Source organism: Leucopleurus acutus, assembly GCF_964270905.1.
Source record: "Leucopleurus acutus genome assembly, chromosome: 11".
NCBI lineage: Eukaryota > Metazoa > Chordata > Mammalia > Artiodactyla > Delphinidae > Leucopleurus > Leucopleurus acutus.
In genome coordinates this window covers 88,652,796-88,673,139 of record NC_139152.1, presented here as the reverse complement: position 1 = coordinate 88,673,139, position 20,344 = coordinate 88,652,796, and the positions used below count along the sequence as shown (strand labels likewise).

The window sequence follows — 20,344 nt, the reverse complement described above, 5'->3', positions numbered from 1 at the left end:
GAAAGAGCTTTGGGCTCAGAACAGTCTTGGTTTCTCATCTGGTTTTACTACGTATTTGTATTTCTGAGCTTTAGCGTCTTCATCTGCAAAGGCACAAATAATAAGCTGCCTTATAAGATTATTCTGAGGGTTAATAATAACCTATATAAAGTGCCTGGCATATAGTGGGTGCTCAATAAGTCATAGCTTTTATTAAATGCTTACAAAAATATATTAAAGAACAACCTACATGCCATAAAAAACCTTTACTCTTTGAGGAATGCACAGTTGACAGTACTGACATTTTCATAATAAGTTAGTACTTTCATGTGTAAATGAAAGTTATACACCCACCCACATACAGCCATCTGTTAAAAAAAAAACATCTATTGAATGGACAACTGGCAAACATAAGGCAACTCCACACAAATCAATATTCTCTCTCTACCTCCCACTGTTACACTTAGATGCTTAAAATAATTCTTACGTCTCTAGACAAAATCTGCTTACTTTTTTCGTTTGTTTTTGTTTTAATATTTATTTATTTATTTGTCTGTGCTGGGTCTCAGTTGCGGCATGCAGGATCTTTAGTTGTGGCATGTGGGATCTTTTTTAGTTGCAGCATGCGAGCTCTTAGTTGTGGCATGCAGGATCTAGTTCCCTGACCAGGAATTGAATCCAGGCCCCCTGCATTGGGAGCACGGAGTCTTAACCACTGGACCACCAGGTTAAGTCCCAGAATCCGCTTACTTTCAAACTGCCTAAAATGAAATATGAACTAGAAACACTGTATTTTTACAAGTACAATAGGCCCTGGAGTATGAGGCAATCCAAATGAGTGCACAGCTCTGTTTGCCACATCCTCTGCAAAAGTGATGGGACCCCGGGTGTGGTAATTAACCGAGGCTCATCCCCACTGATAAAAATAACTGTTTAATACTTCATAGTGAACAACAGGTTTTCATATACGATATAATTTTAAATGTTAAGAAACTAAAAAGAAGATGCTATGCCCTCCCTACGGCAACAAAAGCAGGGTTAGGGAAGTCCATCCAGACATATTGGCTCACTGGAGGACTAAATTTACATTACAGCTGTATTAGCTTGCTAGAGCTGCTGTAGTGATGTACCACAAAATGAGTGGCTTAGAACAACAGGAATTTATCGTCTCACAGTTCTGGAGGCCCGAAGTCTGAAATCAAAGTGTTGGCAGGGCCATTCTCCCTCTGAAGGCACTAGGGAAGGATCTGTTCCAGGCCACTCTCCTAGCTTCGAGTAGGTCTTCGGTTTGTGGCAGTATAACTCCAATCTTCACATGGCCTTCTCTCTGTGTGTGGGTCTGTGTTGCATCCAAATTTCCCCCTTTTTAAGATACCAGTCATTGGATTTGGTCCCCTAATGACCTCATCTGCAAAGACCTTATTTCCAAATAAGGTCACATTCACAGGTACTAGGGCTTATATGAATTTTAGAGGTACACAACTCAATCTATAACAACCACCTCAAAGGTGGTTGTAGTGAGCAGCAGATTCTAAAGAAGAGCATTTTATAGAGGGAAAAATAGAACATATAAAGGTTAAGAGACAGATTGTGAACTCTGTGAGGGCTGAGATATTTGTCTCTTTCTCCCTTGTATCTGCAGCACTTCGAAAAGTGCCAGTTTCATTCAGTAAGTGATTGTTGAATGAATATAAGGTCATTGCAGGTCTAAGGAATGGCATGGCCTTAAGTTCATTGTCCCCAGGAAGGTAGGCAAAGATTCTATTACGAAGAGCCCTGCAAACCACACTAAGTGTAAGAAACTAGGGCTGACATGTTGACGATATTAAGGAATTCCACGGATGCCTGGCACCCGCCAGCTACTCCTCTTCCCCAGAGCACATGCAAGGGTGCCATGCCGCGAGGGCCGCAAGAAGAAGGGCGCCAGCTCTACACACTCCAAAGTAGAGCTGGGGTCTCCAGCTAAAGCTGGATGGAAGCACATGGTTTGGGCTCCAAGTCTACGTGGAGCCCCCTACTTTGCTCTTTCCAACCCATCCTGCCCTCACTCCCCGCCCGGCTGCCCCGCCGACTCCTGGAAGACACCAGGCTGTCTCCAGGGCTCCGTGAACCCCGCGGGAGGAATCCCGGAGCGCGCTCCAACCACCCCCGGCCCCGCCCTCCTTCCCACTGGAACGCAGCGAGAGCGCAAGCGCGCCTTCCAGAGCAGAGCGCGCGCTCGCGAGCTCCCCGCATACCCGTGCTCATCCGGGTCTCGGCGAACCTCAGCCAATGGTGGACGTTCACGGCCCTCGAGGGCGGGGCTAAGCCTTCTCTCACATGGGGCCTCTGCTCACAGTGGGCGCTTCCAGGCAACACCAACCAGTCAGCCGAGAAAAGGGGCAGAGGGAGAATGTCTAGCGTCTGGGCGAGGATAGACGGTTTTGAGATGGAGCAGCTGTCGCCCCGTAGAAGCGACTGAAGTGCAAGCAGATTCCCCAGAGCCACTGTAGTAAACACACTTCAGAAACGTGAGGTGCCGGTGGTCACGTGGGGAGTGCCCCCTCCAATGAGGAGCCGAGGGCGGGGCCGAAGCCGCTGACGCGGCGGTGGCGGCGGAGTCACCCGGCCAGCCTCGGGACCGGTCACCGGCCGGCAACCGTCCAGCGGCCTCGACCACCGCCTCCGTGCTCCGTCCTCACTCCTCTTTCCCGGGCCGAGAGGCAGCGTGGCCGACAGTGGCTAAATTCTCTCTCATTCCTGGCGGCGACTCGCCTCAGGCGGGCCGTCTGCTCCTCGGGGGCCGCCTCGGTGGGGCTAGGTTTCCGTGACGAACCTCCTGGGGCTGCCCGCGCCCGCTCGGGCCGTCGTGTCGGCTCGATTTTGTTGAACTTGCTCAGCCTCCGCCGGTCCGGGGCCCTCGAAGTTATGCGTCTCGTCCAGGAGGTGGCGGCGGGTGCCGGCTCCTAAAGGCGTCATACCCGGACTCCGCTGACTGGGCAACCTCCATTCATCTTCCAGCTGCGCCGCCAGCGCCCTCTCCCTCTCCCGTCCCCTCCTCGGACTCATTTTTTCCTTCCCTCCCCTCTGCCGCCCTTTCCTCACTCCTTGGGTGCGGCGATTCTCCTGCGACCGGAGGTGTCGGTTATGAGCCGGACGCCCCTGCCCTGAATTTCTCCGCGGAGGAGCTCGGCGGCTCCCCGCCACCCGCCGCGTCCCCGGGATGGGGGTGAATGCTGTGCACTGGTTCCGAAAGGGGCTTCGGCTTCACGACAATCCTGCCCTGAAGGAGTGTATTCAGGGCGCCGACACCATCCGCTGCGTCTACATCCTCGACCCCTGGTTCGCCGGCTCCTCCAATGTTGGCATCAACAGGTGGCGGTGAGTCAAAATCCCGTGGGAAATTGGTTTCGCTGTTTGCTGAATCAAGACTTCACATGCGATCGGCCAGACCTGAGAATTTAGACCTGGCACCGGCTTGCCTATGCCGTTTTAATTACTGCAGGTGCTTTAAGTATTAAATAGAACGGATTTAATAGTCCTCTGGACAGAGAGTGCTGTGCTGGCAGCCTGGAACGCCTTGGCCTTAAGGTGTGAGTTCCGTGGCTCTGCACTAATGGGAACTCTTACCGTGGATTTATGGAGTGCTTAGTGCTGGAGTTAAAGAAACACCCGTCCAGTTCTCAGTGGCCCGTGGGTTGATTTCCTTGGCCTCTTTGTGGCGTTTGAAGGGATTGCGGTTTTTAATGTTTACGTTTGTGTGTGTCTAGTTAACTCATAGTATGGAGAAAATCATTCAGTAGAGTCGCCTCCAAATCCGGTTTTCTTCCACCATGAGGTTGCCACAGGCAAAGCAAGGGAAACATTTCTCTTTGCTCGGCTCTCCCTCTCCACTCCTCCTTGTGGTTGACTAGACAAGCACAGTTTTTCTTTCTAGGCAATGTATAATCCTTCTAGGATTCAGAGCACTGGAAGAAATCTTAGAGAAGCTTTATGATCTTTTCCTGAAACGCCAGGCTAGAGGATTGTTAGGCCCCCTGGTGGAAATGAAACCGTTCTTTCAACAGATTATTGATCACCTACTGTATACCAGGCACTGCTTTAAACACTAGGGATACGGTAGTGAATGAAACAGATAGAACTTCTTGTGCTTTTCAAGCACATGTCCCAGAAAGCATATAGTATTTAGTGGCGATAAAGGATTTGCAGAAATAGAGATAAAAGGGATGAAAAATACAAGGGGTCGGGGTTGGAGTAGCAGTTTAAAATATGGTGATAGGGAAAAACTCAGAGAAAGTCACAGTTGAGCAAGATGATGAAGCAAGTAATGGATTACAGATATCTAGGGAAAAGCATTCCAGGGAGAAGGAACAGTAAGAGAAAAGAACCTGAGTTGGAAATATGCTTAACCTTTGGAAGGAACAACAGAAGAAACCAATATGGCTGGAGCAGAATAAGTGAGAGGAAAAGTAGTAGATGAGGTCAGAGATGTAATAGGGCCAGACTGAGTAGAGCTTTATAGGCAGTTGTCACGATTTGGGCTTTTACTCACAGCAAAGTGGGAATAATTGTAGGATTATGAGCAGAGAAGTGATGTGATTTGACGTAAGTTTTTAAAAAACTTCTCTGGCTGCGGTTCTGAGAACAGACTCAGATTGTGGGATGGAGGTGGACAAAAAGCAGTAAGACCAGTTAGGAGTCCATTGCATTCATCCAGGTGAGATATGATAATGACTTGGACCATAGTGATTGTGGTGGATGTGGTGACAAGTAGTCAAGTGCTGAGTATATTTTGAAGGCAGGATTCACAGAGTTTATTGACAGATTGGATATATGGTGTGAGAGAAAGAGAAGGAATTAGGAATGATTTCAAAATTTGACTTGAGAAACTAGAAGGATGGAACTGCTCTTTGCTAAGTGGTCAGTTGAAGAAGCCATTGAGAGGGTGATTTGAGTTCTCTTTTGAACTTGGTTAAGTTTGAAATGTTTATTACACATCCAGGTAGAGATAGCAGATAGGTAGTTGGATATATCTGGAGTTAAGGACAGAGATCCAGGCAGGAGGTATAAATTAGAGAGTCATCAATTTATAGGTACCTTTTAAAGCCATTTATTAATCCATTCAGTCATTGAACAGGTATATGGCATGCATGTACTACATGTCAGACACTTTTAGGTGTAGGGCATTCAGTATAAGCAAAATAGCTAAAAAATCCCTGTCTTGTTGAAGCACATTCTGGTAGAGCCATGAGACTATATGAGAACATTAAGAAAATGAGTGTATATAGAGAAGAGAGGTGGTCCAAGAACTGAGCCTTGGGTACTCAAATGTGTTGAAATTGTGGACCTGTGGAAGAACCAGCGTAGGAGTTTGAGAAGGAACATCTAGGAAGATAAGAAAACCCAGAAGAGTATGGTGTCTTGGAAGCCAAGTAAAGAAGGAGAGAGAGTGTTTCAAAGAAAGTGTTTTACCTTTGTCAAGTTGCTGGTCAAGTGAGATGAGGACTGAAAATTAAAAATCATTTAGCATTTGAGATCATTCATAATCATGACTAAAGTGGTTCCAGTAGTGTCGGAGACAAAAGCCTTTTGGGAATGGCTAGCTCTTTTTTTTTTGCGGTACGCGGGCCTCTCACTGTTGTGGCCTCTCCCGTTGCCGAGCACAGGCTCCGGACGTGCAGGCTCAGCGGCCATGGCGCACAGGCCCAGCCGCTCCGCAGCATGTGGGATCTTCCCGGACTGGGGCACGAACCCGTGTCCCCTGCATCGGCAGGTGGACTCCCAACCACTGCGCCACCAGGGAAGCCCTAACTAGCTCTTCTAAGAAGTTTTCCTCTAGGGGGATCAGAGAAATGGTGTAGTTCCTGGAGGAGAACATGAAGTCAAGAGAGGATTTTTTTTAAGATGGGAGAAATTACAGCATGTTTGTGTACTGATGGGAATTATATAGCAACTCTATATAAAACACTTTCCTTAGCAGAATTGGTGTCAAAGTTGATTCTGGGAAAAGATAATAAATGTTATATATTTTAATCTATTAATATCTTAACAATATAGTAATGATTCCCTCTTCATAAGATTGTTAGGAGGATTAAATTAGTTTAAAAATGTTAAATGCGGGCTTCCCTGGTGACGCAGTGGTTGAGAGCCCGCCTGCCGATGCAGGGGACACGGGTTCGTGCCCCGGTCCGGGAAGATCCCACATGCCGAGGAGCCTGTGCGTCCGGAGCCTGTGCTCCACAACGGGAGAGGCCACAACAGTGAGAGGCCCGCGTACTGAAAAAAAAACAAAAAAAACAGTTAAATGCTTAAAATGTGAGTGGTAGTAGTAAGTGCTTATTTGCTGTTTGCTCTTAAATTGGAAGTCCTAGGTAAATAATATCTAGTTAAATGCCTACAGTCAGTTTCTTCTAGAGTACTTTATAAGTTTATAAAACCTAAACTATAAAATTCTGTAGATTAGGGGTTATATATTGCTTTACTTTGTACATCCAACAACTCACATTGTTAAATAATGAGTGAAATAAAACTTGTAAGCATAATAGGAATAGTCCCATATTTTCCTTTTTAAAAAGGATTTTTTTAACTACTAAATATTGCCCTTGATGAGTAACAGATAAAGATGTAAATAATGAAGAGAGACAGTTTTCCACTGAAGTCTGTTATAAAAAGGAGGGAGAGATTTTATTTAATTTGTTCTCATAGCACCAACTACAGTGCTTTTCATATAGTAGTAACTCAGTTAATGTTTGTTAATGAAGTGACTTCCAGGAGTCAATAATTTTATGTTTAAACAACTTTATTAATTTACTCATTGACCATAGAATAAGGTGCAAATTCCTTAGCTTGGCATTCAGGCTGTCTTGTGGGTTTCTGTCTTCTTTCCTTTGTGCCATTTCCTTTAATCAACAGTATTTCCTAGATTTTTGGATTTAACAGAAAAACAAATTTTTAAAAATTTATTTTGCCTAAGTAAATTAAGAGAACCACCTTTTGATGTTGCCATCATTTCATTTAAGCAACTAGAGAAAGAAGAACAAACAAAACCCAAAGTTAGCAGAAGGGATGAAATCATAAAGATCAGAGCAAAAATAAATGAAATAGAGACTAAGAAAACAGTAGAAAAGATCAATGAAACTAAAAGCTGGTTCTTTGACAAGATAAAATTAATGAACCTTTAGCCAGACTCATCAGGAAAAAAAAGGGAGAGGACCCAAATGAATAAAATTAGAAATGAAAAAGGAGAAGTTACAATAGACACCACAGAAATACAGAGGACCATAAGAGGCTACTACAACCAACTATATGCAAATAAAATGGACAACCTAGAAGAAATGAACAAATTCTTAGTAAGGTGCAATCTCCTAAGACTGAACCAGGAAGAAATAGAAAATATGAACAGACCAATTACAAGTACTGAAATTCAATCGGTGATTAAATAGCTCCCAACAAACAAAAGTCCAGGACTAGATGGCTTCACAGGTGAATTCCACCAAACATTTAGAGAAGAGTTAACACCTGTCTTTCTGAAACTATTCCAAAAAACTGCAGAGGAAGGAACACTTCCAAACTCATTCTATGAGGCCACCATCACCCTAATACCAAAATCAGAAAAAGATACCACACACACAAAAAAATTACAGGCCAATATCACTGATGAACATAGATGCAAAAGTCCTCAACAAAATACTAGCAAACTGAATCCAGTCGTACATTAAAAGGATCATACATCATGATCAAGTGAGATTTATCCCAGGGATGCACAGATTTTTCAGTATCCACAAATCAATCAGTATGATACACCACATCAACAAATTGAAGAATAAAATCCATATGATCATCTCTGTAGATGCAGGAAAAGCTTTTGATAAAATTCAACATCCAGTTATGATAAAAACTCTCCAGAAAGTGGGCATAGAGGGAATATACCTCAACATACTAAAGGCCGTATATGACAGACCCACAGCTAACATAATCAGTGAAAAGCTGAAAACATTTCCTCTAAGATTAGGAAAAAGACAAGGATGTCCACTCTTGCCACTTTTATTCAACGTGGTTTTGGAAGTCCTAGCCACGGTGATCAGAGGGGAAAAAAGAAATAAAAGGGAGCCAAATTGGGACAGAATAAGTAAAACTGTCACTGTTTGTGGATGACATGATACTATACATAGAAAATCCTGAAGATGCCACCAGAAAAATACTAGAGCTTATCAATGAATTTGGTAAAGTTGCAGGATACAAAATTAATATGCAGAAATCTGTTGCATTTCTATATGGTAACAGTGAAAGATCAGAAAGAGAAATTAAGGAAACAATTGAATTCACCATCACATCAAAAAGAATAAAATACCTAGGAATAAATTGACCTAAGGAGGCAAAAGACCTGTACTCCAAAAACTGTAAGACCCTGATGAAAGAAATTGAAGATGACACAAACAAATGGAAAGATGTACTGTATTCTTGGATTGAAAGAATCAATATTGTCAAAATGACTATACTACCCAAGTCACTCTACAGATCAAAGTACCAATGGCATTTTTCACAGAACTAGAACAAAAATTTTTTAAATTCGTATGGAAACAAAAAAGACTGTGAATAGCCAAAGCAATCTTGAGAAAGAAAAATGGAGCTGGAGGAATCATGCTCCCTGACTTCAGACTATACTACAAAGCAACAGTAATCAAAACAGTATGGTACTGGCACAAAAACAGAAGTATAGATCAATGGAACAGGTAGAAAGCCCATAAATAAACCCACACACCTATGGTCAATTACTCTACAATAAAGGAGGCAGTAACGTGTAATGGAGAAAAGACAGTCTCTTCAATAACCGGTGCTGAGAAGACAGGACAGCTACATGTAAAAGAATGACATTAGAACATTCTTTAACACCATACACAAAAATAAACTCAAAATGCATTAAAGACCTAAATGTAAAATTGGATATCATAAAACTCTGAGAGGAAAACATAGGCAGAACACTCTTTGACACAAATCGTAGTAATATCTTTTTGGATGTGACTCCCAGAGTAATGGAAATAAAAACAAAAATAAACAAATGGGACCTAATTAAACTTAAAATCTTTTGCACAGCAAAGGAAACCAGAAAGAAAACAAAAAGACAACCTACAGAATGGGAGAAAATATTTGCAAATGATGTGACCGACAGGGAATTTATCTCTAAAATATACAAACAACTCATACAGCTCAATATCAGAAAAAACAAACAATCCAATCAAAAAATGGGCAGCAGATCTAAATAGACATTTCTTCAAAGAAGGCATACAGATGGCCAAAGGCACATGAAAAGATGCTCATCATTGCTAATTATTAGATAAATGCAAATCAAAACTACAATGAGGTATCACCTCACACCAGTCAGAATGGCCATCAGCAAAAATTCTACAAACAATAAATGCCGGAGAGAGTGTGGAGAAAAGGGAACCCTCCTACACTATTGGTGGGACTGTAAATTGGTACAGCCACTATGGAGAACGTATGGAGTTTCCTTAAAAAACTAAAAATAGAGCTACCATATGATCCTGCAATCCCACTCCTGGACATATATCTGCAGAAAACCATAATTCGAAAAGATACATGCATCCCAATGTCCGTAGCAGCACTATTTACAATAGCCAAGACCTGGAAACAACCTGTATGTCCATTGACAGATGAATGGATAAAGAAGATGTGAAACACACACACACACACACACACACACACACACACACACACACACACAGAGGAATATTACTCAGCCATAAAAAGAATGAAATAATGACATTTGCAGCAACATGGGTGGACCTAGAAGATTATCACGCTAAGTGAAGTAAGCCTGGCAAAGACAAATATCATATGATATCACTTATATGTGGAATCTAAAAAAAAAATATTATACAAATGAGCTTATATGCAAAACAGAAATAGACCCCCACACATAGAAAACAAACTTATGGTTACCAAAGGGGAAGGGGGGAGGATAAATTAGGAGTTTAGGATTAACATATATACACTACTATATATAAAACAGATAACCAACAAGGACCTACTATATGGCACAGAGAACTATACTCAATATTTTGTAATAACCTATAAGGGAAAAGAATCTGAAAAAGAACATATATATGTGTGTGTGTACATATCTATACACACACACACAAACACACATATATATAGTTTTAACTGAATCACTTTGCTGTATACCTGAAACTAACACAACATTGTAAATCAACTATACTTCAATTTAAAAAGAAGGGTGCTCTACTATTTACAGTAGGCAAGACATGGAAACAATGTAAATTTCCATCAACAGATGAATGGATAAAGAAGATGTGGTACACACACACACACACACACACACACACACACACACACACACACACTCATATACTGGAATATTACTCAGCCATAGAAAAGAATGAAATAAGGTCACTTGCAGCTACATGGATGGACCTAGAGGTTATCCTATGAAGCAAAGTAAGTCAGAAAGAGAAAGACAAATAACATATGATATCATTTGTATGTGGAAGCTAAAATATGACACAAATGAACTTATTTACAAAAGAGAAACAGACTCACAGACATAGAGAACAGACTTGTGGTTGCCAAGGTGGAGGGGGGTGCAGGAGGGGGTTGGATTGGGAGTTTGAGACTAGCACATGCCAACTACTGTATATAAAATAAAGAAGAAGGTCCTACTGTATAGCACAGGGAACAATATTCAATATCCTGTAATCATAATGAAAAAAATATGAAAAATAATATATATGTAACTGAATCACTTTGCTGTACACCAGAAACTAATACAACATTGTGAATCGAATATACTTCAGTTTTTAAAAAAGGAGTGCTTTAACATTAAAAAAAAGTTTGAAGGACATTGTTACAAAATAAAAGACAGTTCTTTGATTTGAATAAATTAAGCTTTATGAAAATTCACTTTGCCCCATTTGATCTCTCAGACCAGTGAAAATTTTATCATGAATTTGTCATCTTTGGATTTGAGTAGTTTATAGTATTTCAATTCCTTCCTTCACTTATTTCTTGTTGAAGTTATGTGACACAAAAACTTATATGTGAATGTCCATAGAGTTACTATTATTCATAATAACCTAAAGGTAGAAACAACCTAAATGTCCATCTGTTGATGAATGGCTAAACAAAATATGATATATCTGTACAATGGAATATTATTCAATCATAAAAAGGGGTACTGATACATGCTACAACATGGATGGACATGAAAACATTATACTAAGTGAAGAAGCCAGTCACAGTATCCCACATGCTATTTGATTCTATTTATATGAAATGTCCTCAACGGGTAAGTATGTAGAGATAGAAAATAGATTAGTGACTTCTTCGGTCTGGTGGGGGAGGGGTTGTGGGAGTTGAGCTAAGGGGCATGGGGTTTCTTTTTGAGGTGATGAAAATGTTCTAGAAGGTGATGGTTGCACAACTTTGTGAATATACTAAAAACCATTGAATTGTACATGTTGAAAAATAAACAAAACCCCAGAACCCTACTCACCTCTTTAAGGCCCAGTCCAAATGACGCCGTTTCCAATATACCTTTCTTTAACATCTTGTCTGGTTGATGAACAGTTTTGTGAGCTCTTATATCATTTTTTGATACTACTTATATCATCCTTAGTAATTACTTCTTTCATTTGTAAATATTGATATAGTTCTCATATATTCATTTCTCCCCTGTTTAACAGATTGCACCTCTTCTTCCTAAAGAGAAGATACTATTCATTTAATCAGAGTTTATTTGGGGTTCATATTCATGGCAGGCACTATTCTTGGTGCTGGGGATACAACAATGAATAAACAGAAAAAGTCCCTGCCTTGAGAAGCTTCTAGTATAGGAGGAAAAACAGACAATAAAACAAACATATCAGCTGGTGGTAATTGTAATGGAGATAAATAAAGCAGAATGTGAGAACAGAGACCTAAATGAAGGAGAAAAAAGCTATGGAAATATCTGGGGGAAGAGCCCTGTGTATTCTTCACAATGTCTAGCATCATGTCTTGTACAAAGTAGGCATTTGGTAATTATCTTTTAAATTTTCTTTGTTAAGTCTAGGATTTGGGAGAGGGGCAGTTACTTCCCTTAACTTAGATGCTAACGTGTAACAAACTCATAATTTGGAAAAATAATTTTTAATGAAGAGATTACTTTTGATATTTAAACTTAAACATGTTTATGACACAGTTGATGCTGTCACATGAGAGTCTCTTAATTTTCAGTAACCGAATCTATAAATGTATCCACATCTTTACTTATTCTTTCCTTCTACTGTATGACTTAAGTGAAAGAGATATTGCTTACCCTATTCAAAACCAGTATCTTTTCTCCATTGTATATTCTTGCCTCCTTTGTTGTAAATCAATTGACCATAAGTGTCTGGGTTTATTTCTGGGCTTTCTATTCTGTTCCATTGATCTATGTGTCTGTTTTGTGCCAGTACTATATTGTGTTGATTACTATAGCTTTGTAGTATCATCTGAAGTCAGGGAGCATGATTCCTCCAGCTCTGTTCTTTCTCAAGATTTGGCTTTTCAGGGTCATTTGTGTTTCCACACAAATTTTAAAATTATTTGTTCTAGTTCTGTGAAAAATGCATTGGTATTTTGATAGGGGTTGCATTGAATCTGTAGAGTGCCTTGGGTAGTATGGTCATTTTAACAATATTGATTCTTCCAATCCAAGAACACAGTGTATCTTTCCATCTGTTTGTGTCATCTTGAATTTCTTCCATCAGTATCTTATAGTTTTTGGAGTACAGGCCTTTTGCCTCCTTAGGTAGGTTTATTCGTAGGTATTTTATTCTTTTTGATGTGATGGTAAATTCCATTGTTTCTTTAATTTCTCTTTCTGATCTTTCTGTATTAGTGTATAGAAATGCAACAGATTTCTGTGTGTTAATTTTGTATCCTGCAACCTTACCAGATTCGTTGATGAGCTCTAGTAGTTTTCTGGTGGTGTCTTTAAGATTTTCTAATTTGAAAAGATACATGCATCCCAATGTTCACAGCAGCATTGTTTACAATTGCCAAAATATGGAAGCAACCTAAGTGTCCATCAACAGCTAAATGGATAAAAATGGATAAACAAGATGTGGTGTGTGGTGTATATATATGTATGTGTATACACACACACACACACACACACACACACACACACACACACACACACACACTGAAATACTATACAGCCATAAAAAAGAGCGAAAATTTGCCGTTTCCAGCAACATGGAGAAACATGGAGGGTATTATGTTAAGTGAAATAAGTCAGACAGAGAAAGAAAAATACTATATGATATCAGTTATATATGGAATCTAAAAAATACAACAAACTAGTGAATATAACAAAAAAGAAACAGACTCACAGATACAGAGAACAAACTAGTGGTTACCAGTGAGAAGGGGGAGAGGGATAATAGAGGGGTGGGGGAGTGGGTGGTAAAAACTGTTGGGTGTAAGATATGCTGCAAGGATGTATTGTACAACATGAAGAATATAGCCAATATTTTGTAATAATTGTAAATGGAGTGTAACCTTTAAAAATTGTATAAAGTAAAATAAATGCCTTTAAAAATCCCAATATCTTCATCTGTACTCTATAAACTTTGTTAGCTTTATTGAGGTATAATTGACAAATTGAAATTGTATATATTTAAGCTGTAAGATAGATTTTTTGATATATGTATTCATCGTGAAGCTCATTTTTGATTATTCACTTTCACCTTTTCTTTAACGCTGTCCTCTTTTTAAGTTGCTTCCAATCAACATTTAAACATGCTTAAAACCAAATTCTATAAACAAACAACAACAAAAAACCAAACAGGAACGAAACCTACCCTTGACATTCCTCTCCTGAAACTATGTTTCTCAGTTCCTTTATAGTCACACTTCCTAAACAAGGTGTCTAAATACTGACTGACTTCATTTCTTTATCTTCTACTCACCCTTGAACCCACTCCAAATTTGGTTTTACCCACTCCCCACCCCCTTCTCCACCAAAACTGTTTTCATCCAAAGGATACTTTAAAACTTTTCATTCCTGGACTTTTTACTGTTTGACACATTTGACTACACATTCCTCTTCTTCCCTCTGCTTTGGTTAGAGGATTCTCCTACGTTTGTTTTTCTGCCAGAGCTATTAGTGTTCTTCCTTAACTTCTCTTTTTCTGTTCAACCCTTAAATGGCCCTTAAGTCTGTAATCTCCACCCTCTTTTCCTTATTCCTAGGTAATCTTCTCTCTTCATAAAGTCAGTTACCAATCTATATGCCCAGAATTTACAAATTAGTATTTGCAGCTCAGATCTCTCACCTGACCCCCAGATATGTGTCCACTATATATAGATTCCCTCCATATTTGAATGTATTATATTATCTTAAACTCAATTTGTTCAAAACAGAGTGCATCTTTTCCCTTACCTCTTTCTCAAAAACAAACAAAAAACTCCAAACTGACTTTTCTTGTGTTTCTTATCTTCATAAATAATACTGCCATTTGCCCAGTTGCTCACAGAGTTTACATATTAGGTTAATTGTGTATTCATTTATTCTACAGATAAATGTGTGTCCCTACTGTGTGCCAATCACTTTGCTAATTTCTGAGGATAAAATGGTAGTCAACAGATAAATTCTCTGTCCTCAGGGAGTTTACAATGTAGAGACAGATTTATTCAGAAATAAAGTAATCATGGAAGTACATTCTTCTGTCTCCATTGCCACTTTAGCCCATACCACTATCCTTTTTGTGTAGATTTTTCATAGTTTACAAATCATTGTTCCCCTCGCCCTCCTCTAATTCATCCTTTACACAACAACCAGAGTCATCTTTTAAAATTGTTAATCTGATCATGTCCTTTGCTATTTTAAAATCCTTCAGTGACATTTATTTACCCTTATGTAAGGGTTCAAAAAGCCATAGCATGGTTTAAAATCTCTGTGTAATCTGGTCTTCTGCTTCTTTTCCCAGCCTCCAGGGATTGCTTCACTGAGGCATTTGAACTAAGCATTGAAGTATGAGATGGATCTTAATAAACAGAGAAAAGAGGGAAGGGAATTCCAGCCAGAGGGAAGAAAATTCCAGACTGAGGAAAAAACGTGAGGGGAGGCACTGTATTCTGATACTGGTGAGGAGGTTGATGTAACCGAATCATATCATGCATAAAAAGATAGGCGGTGTTGTTTAGCACTCTTGGTTCAGTGCTTTAGATGGTTGCCTGACTCAGACGAGCTTAAGCAGAAAGACAGTTTATTGGCAGGTGTAATTGAACAATCCAAGGGAAATTGGCTTCAGACATGGGTTGATGCTAGGGCTCAGAAGGGCCAAATTCTCTCTGCATCTCCAAACTTCACTTATTCTGCACTGGGTTTTCAGACAGGCTGTCCTCTGGTGGTAAAATATAGCAATAACAATAGCAGGTATATAGTAAAAAGCATTTGCTTCTGCCCCAGAAGTGTCAGCAAAAGTCTGTGGCATTTCAGTGGCTCTGTTTGAGCCAATTCTGAACCAGTCATTATGAACCTGATTGTCTGAGCTGGAGTTGTTTGCCTCATGGGTGGAATCAGCTTGACTGGACTGAAGTAACTGAAGTTGAATAAGTAGGAAGTAGGTGGATGTCCTAAAACAACAGATGCCTATTATATAAGAACTCGGATCAGAAAGTGGGACCAAGTCAGAAAAACTTTGACCCCTGTTAGGGAACTATAACTTTGGCATCTGAGTGAATGATAGAGAAAAGAGACAATATAGCAGTGTGAAGCTTTATCAACAGTTCAGTTGAAAGATAATATAGACTTGAATTAGGGAAATGGCTGTGAGGAAGGGGAGGGATGCAAGAGGGTAATTGTAGAGGTGCGATGGATAGTTTAGGTGACTGTAAAAGGCAGTTACGTAGAGGAGGGTGAGGGAGAGAGTAAAATGTAAGATTCTCATGCTTTATGCCTCTTTGACAATTAAACATTAACTAAGTTAGGGATAGATCATATTTAGATGATGACAAGAGTGAGTTTAGTTTAGGTCATGATGAATATGAGGTGCTGCTAAGATATCAGCATGGGAAATGGAGAAAATAGAAGTTCAAGTTCGGGGAGTATAGACATTAGAGCTGTGGATATGGGAGTAATTCCTATATAATTAATAGGTGAAGCATGACTGCTGATATTAGATAGAATAAGACCCATCAGTACCTTGGAGAATACTGTATTTAAGATGAATAGGAAGTGGTGAAGGAGACTGAAGAGAATCAGTCAGAGAGAAAGGGAGTCAGGAAACCAAAGGTGGCAAGAATTTTCCTTCATTGTGCTAAAGAAGGCAGGTTAGGATGAGTTTTGACAGTTACGCGGGAAAAATTTGTCAGAGACTTGGAAATGGGCAGAAGAAATTACTGCGTATCTGAATGCTGGGCATTGGACCCTCCAGAACCTAGAGGACCCTCCAGGAATTATATTATTTTGATTTAGAGATATATATTTTTGTCCTTGATTGACTAGACTGTTTTACAACTCTGCAAAAAGGCGACAGAAGTTTCGTTCTAGAAAACTGGTAACAACAAATATTTCCTGCCTCTACTAATGCAATTATTCCTGTTCATGCCATGCAAATGAATTTTATAGACTGGGCAATATAAATCTCTGAATGTCAGATTCTCATTTGAACCAGTTTTAACATCTTACTGGTTCCTTCATTCATTAATAAGTTCATTTCACATTTGTATGAGAGTCGTGATTTAACCATTTTAAAAATTATACTTTAACTATTACAAAGGCCTTTGGTAAACTTTGGGAAAGCAGCTTCAATGTAGTTGTAAGGACAGAAATCAGGGTGTTACAGAAAGTGTGTCTGTGTGTGTGTGTGTGTGGCTGGTGTAGGGGAGGAGGGTGATGATTGAGGGATTGGTGAAGAGAGTTTTTATGGGAGAGGTAAGACATAAGCTGGATGCACAGGTTCTGGACAGGCTGAGGGAAGGTGAATTTTGGGTAGATCATCAGACTTGTAGTCCAGACAGGATGACAAATAGAAAATAAAATATATAGATAAGGTGAGGCCCGAATGTGTAGTCCTTTTAATGACAGCCTGAAGTGAGTTTAGAACATCTGACTGTCCTAAAACCTAGATACTAATCCCTGCTTTCCTGTTCAGTAGCAATTGGGCTGACTTTGGGTAAGTCACTCCTTCATTTTATTCATTCAGTAAATGTTCATTAAGAGATTGTTATCTGCCAGGCACTTTGCAAGGCACAAAGATGAAGGTCATAGTTTCTGCCCATAAAGAAACTTTCACACCACTCAAGGACAGATAATTAGAATATAGGATGTTAAATAGGACTTCTGTAGAAATATTCTGGAACTCCTCCTCTCTCAAACCAGTATCTCCCTCCCTCCTACCTCCTACACTTTCCCTCCCCCCAACTCACTCTCTCTCTCTCTTTCTCTCTTTCTCTCTTTCTCTCTCCCTCTCTCCCTCTCTCTATCCCTCTCTCTCTCTCTCTCTCTCTCTCTCTCTCTCTCTCTCTCTCTCTCTGTTCTCACACACACATACACACACACGCACACACCACCTCTACTCCTAATCCCTCCTCCTCCCCCAGGGTTGTCTCTCTTCTGTGCTCCTAAGATTATCCTAATATGAAAAGGAAGATACTAAAAAAAAAAAAAAAAGCCCTCTTATCTGATATCATTGGGACTAGCAGTTAGTTATTTGAAAAAGGCAAGTGTAAAAAATAACATATAAATGTACATTAATTTGACAACTTTTGATGTAGGGTGGAATTCTAGGTCTGGGTTCTCTGTCTCTCTTCTTTATCCACGTTTACTCCTTAGGTGATTTAATCTAGTCACATACTTGAATACCTCATGCATTTCCTGCCCTGACCTCTATCTTGAGTTACAGACCTAGGTATCCAGTATTTTTACTCAGATTGCAAATAAGCATCTTAAACTTAATTTTGCCTCCTTCTCCTCCACCCCCCACTGTTTCTCTATGTCACATATGGCAACATTCACCTCATTGCTCTGCAAAAACCTAAGAACCATCTTTCCTTCATTGCTTTTTTTCCCTCACAACCCCATTTCTAGTCCTTCAGCAATTACTGTTGCTTTTCTTTCAAAATAATTCCCATATTGATTCAAATCTCACATTTCCACTGCTATCATACTATCCAAGTCGCCAACATTTCTTGCAGGACTACTGCAGTAGCCTCCTAACTTCTCTACTTCCATTTTTATAACTTCCTTCCCAGTCTCTTCCATGTGGACGCCAGAGTAGTATTTTAAAAAACCTTAATCAAATCAGGTCATTCCCACGCTCAGAATCCTCCAGTGACTTCCAGGGTATTAGCATTTCTACTTCTCTACCTGAACATTATATTCCCTTATAACTTAACAGGGCTCATTCCTTCAGTATCTCTCCTTGGAGAGGCCTTTTCTGACCATCCTATGTCATTGCCCCTACTCCTTCCCTGCATCTCCCACTTTTCACTTTCTTCCTCCTTGCCCTGTTTTATTTTTCATGGCATTTATTACTACCTGAAATCATTGATTGATTGAATGAATGACTGATTGATTGATTGTTTTATTCCTTCACCAAATTACACAAGAGAGGGGTTGATTCATTATTGGTTCCTCAGTCCTGTAACACAGTTCTCACTGGTTGGTCTAGGGACGTTTTGGGTTCCCAAGACTCTTTCAGGGTATTTGTGAAGTCAAACTATTTTTGTAATAATACTAAGACATTATATGACTTTCTTACTGTCATTTTCTCATATCTGTACAGTTGAGTTTTCTAAAAGCTACACGGTAAGTGATGACATTATTGGCTATGATGGCTAATGGAATGTGTGCTGGTGTATTCTTGTGTTTTAAAATTTTTTCAGCTTTAATTTCTCATATGAATGTTGGTTGATATTACCTATAAGACAAAGCTCTTCGGGGTTACTCAGTAATTTTTAAGAGTATAAAGGGTCCTAAAGCCAAAAAAGTTTGAGAACTACTGCCTTAGAACAGCACCTGGCACAGGGTAGGTGTTCATTGTACACTTGTGGATTGAGTGTCTAAATGAATATTGTTCTGCTGAGTTTGCTAATGGAGTTTCATGTTGGCTTTCATGCATAAATTACACTCATAGGATGATATTGCCTATCATTTTCTTTAAAGTTGATTAAAACCTTAAAGACGCTTGTGAAGCAAAGCAGTATAGAATTCCTCTAGTACATTTTTTTCTTCTGATCTATTATAGCTATCTTATCCACAGATAATTAGAAACTTTTTTGGTGATTTGCCGTTTATCAAGCCTTTTTGAAGCATTCAATTTAGTTTTCTTTTTACACTCATTCAATCAGTTTATATAAAATGTAATTATGTGATTACAATAAGAAATTCAGCTGGAATGAACAGGTTTAAATAACACAATTGACTCTTGACATGCCTAGAAGTTTGATTAGAACAATAATCGGTTGTAACACGGAGCAATAGCTTGCTTTTCTTAAGCTGACTTTAGCCATGGCCATCAGTCAGTCAGTATGGCTTTGTATGTTTCACAGGAGTTATGGAGAGATTGTATGATGTCTATATGGAAATAGCAAAAATAGTTATTAGTAATATAAAAGCTGTAACTTTTCTTTTTAACTTGATATTTTAAAATTAATTCTGACATTTTTATTTGGTTTGGATTGCATATTTGTTTTAATCGGGCATTAGAGTTTCCTACAGATGAAAGAAGGAAAAATGCAGTTTTAAAAATGGGATTCTATTGACTCTAGTTATTTTTGCCATTTTTATCTTATCGCAGCTCTCTCCCCTCAGTAGCAACAATAACAACAAACTAATATCTTAACATTTGTGGTTTTATTCTAGTTTTGCTGTTTTAAGTGATATAAGCTGGCAGGAATTAAAAGGCTATAAATACAATGACTTAATATTAAACTACTGTGCTATAGTGTGTATGTACTGGCCAATCTTTTTACTGTTATTAACATATGATGGGTGGTCAGATTCTAATTTGGGGGTTAAAATACCTTTTTTGTTATAGGATTTAATGTTATTATTTTTTGTAGTGAGGGTCATAATTTTGGATGATATAATGGGAATAGAAAGGAAAGATTGAATGAAAGGGAAATACTAAAAATGATTTGGCAACATATATGAGAGGTTTTAGAAAAAGAAACAATGAAGATTCTAAGTTTTGAGATCCCAGAAAGGGAGATATGAAGTCAGAAGGAGCTAGTTCAGGAGTTAGGATGATAAGCTTGTTTCAAGGTGTACTGTAGTTAAGGAAACAGTAGGATATCCAGGTACAGGTACAATTGGTTAACAGGGACTGAAGCTGGGAAGGGAAGTTGGGGCTAGATGTATATATATAATTGGAAA

The 20,344-nt window shown here is 39.4% G+C and overlaps 1 protein-coding gene across 3 annotated transcripts in view; it reads left to right on the top strand.

The window, feature by feature from the left end:
- The first annotated feature begins 2,993 nt into the window (after positions 1 to 2,993).
- Positions 2,994 to 20,344, top strand: part of CRY1 (cryptochrome circadian regulator 1) — a 93,300-nt gene continuing 75,949 nt past the window's right edge. For all 3 annotated transcript variants that reach the window (XM_082850701.1, XM_082850700.1, XM_082850699.1), the window contains exon 1: positions 2,994 to 3,339. In XM_082850701.1, the coding sequence (XP_082706827.1) occupies positions 3,182 to 3,339 (158 nt within the window). In that variant the 5' untranslated portion in view covers positions 2,994 to 3,181. The remainder of the gene's footprint in view (positions 3,340 to 20,344) is intronic.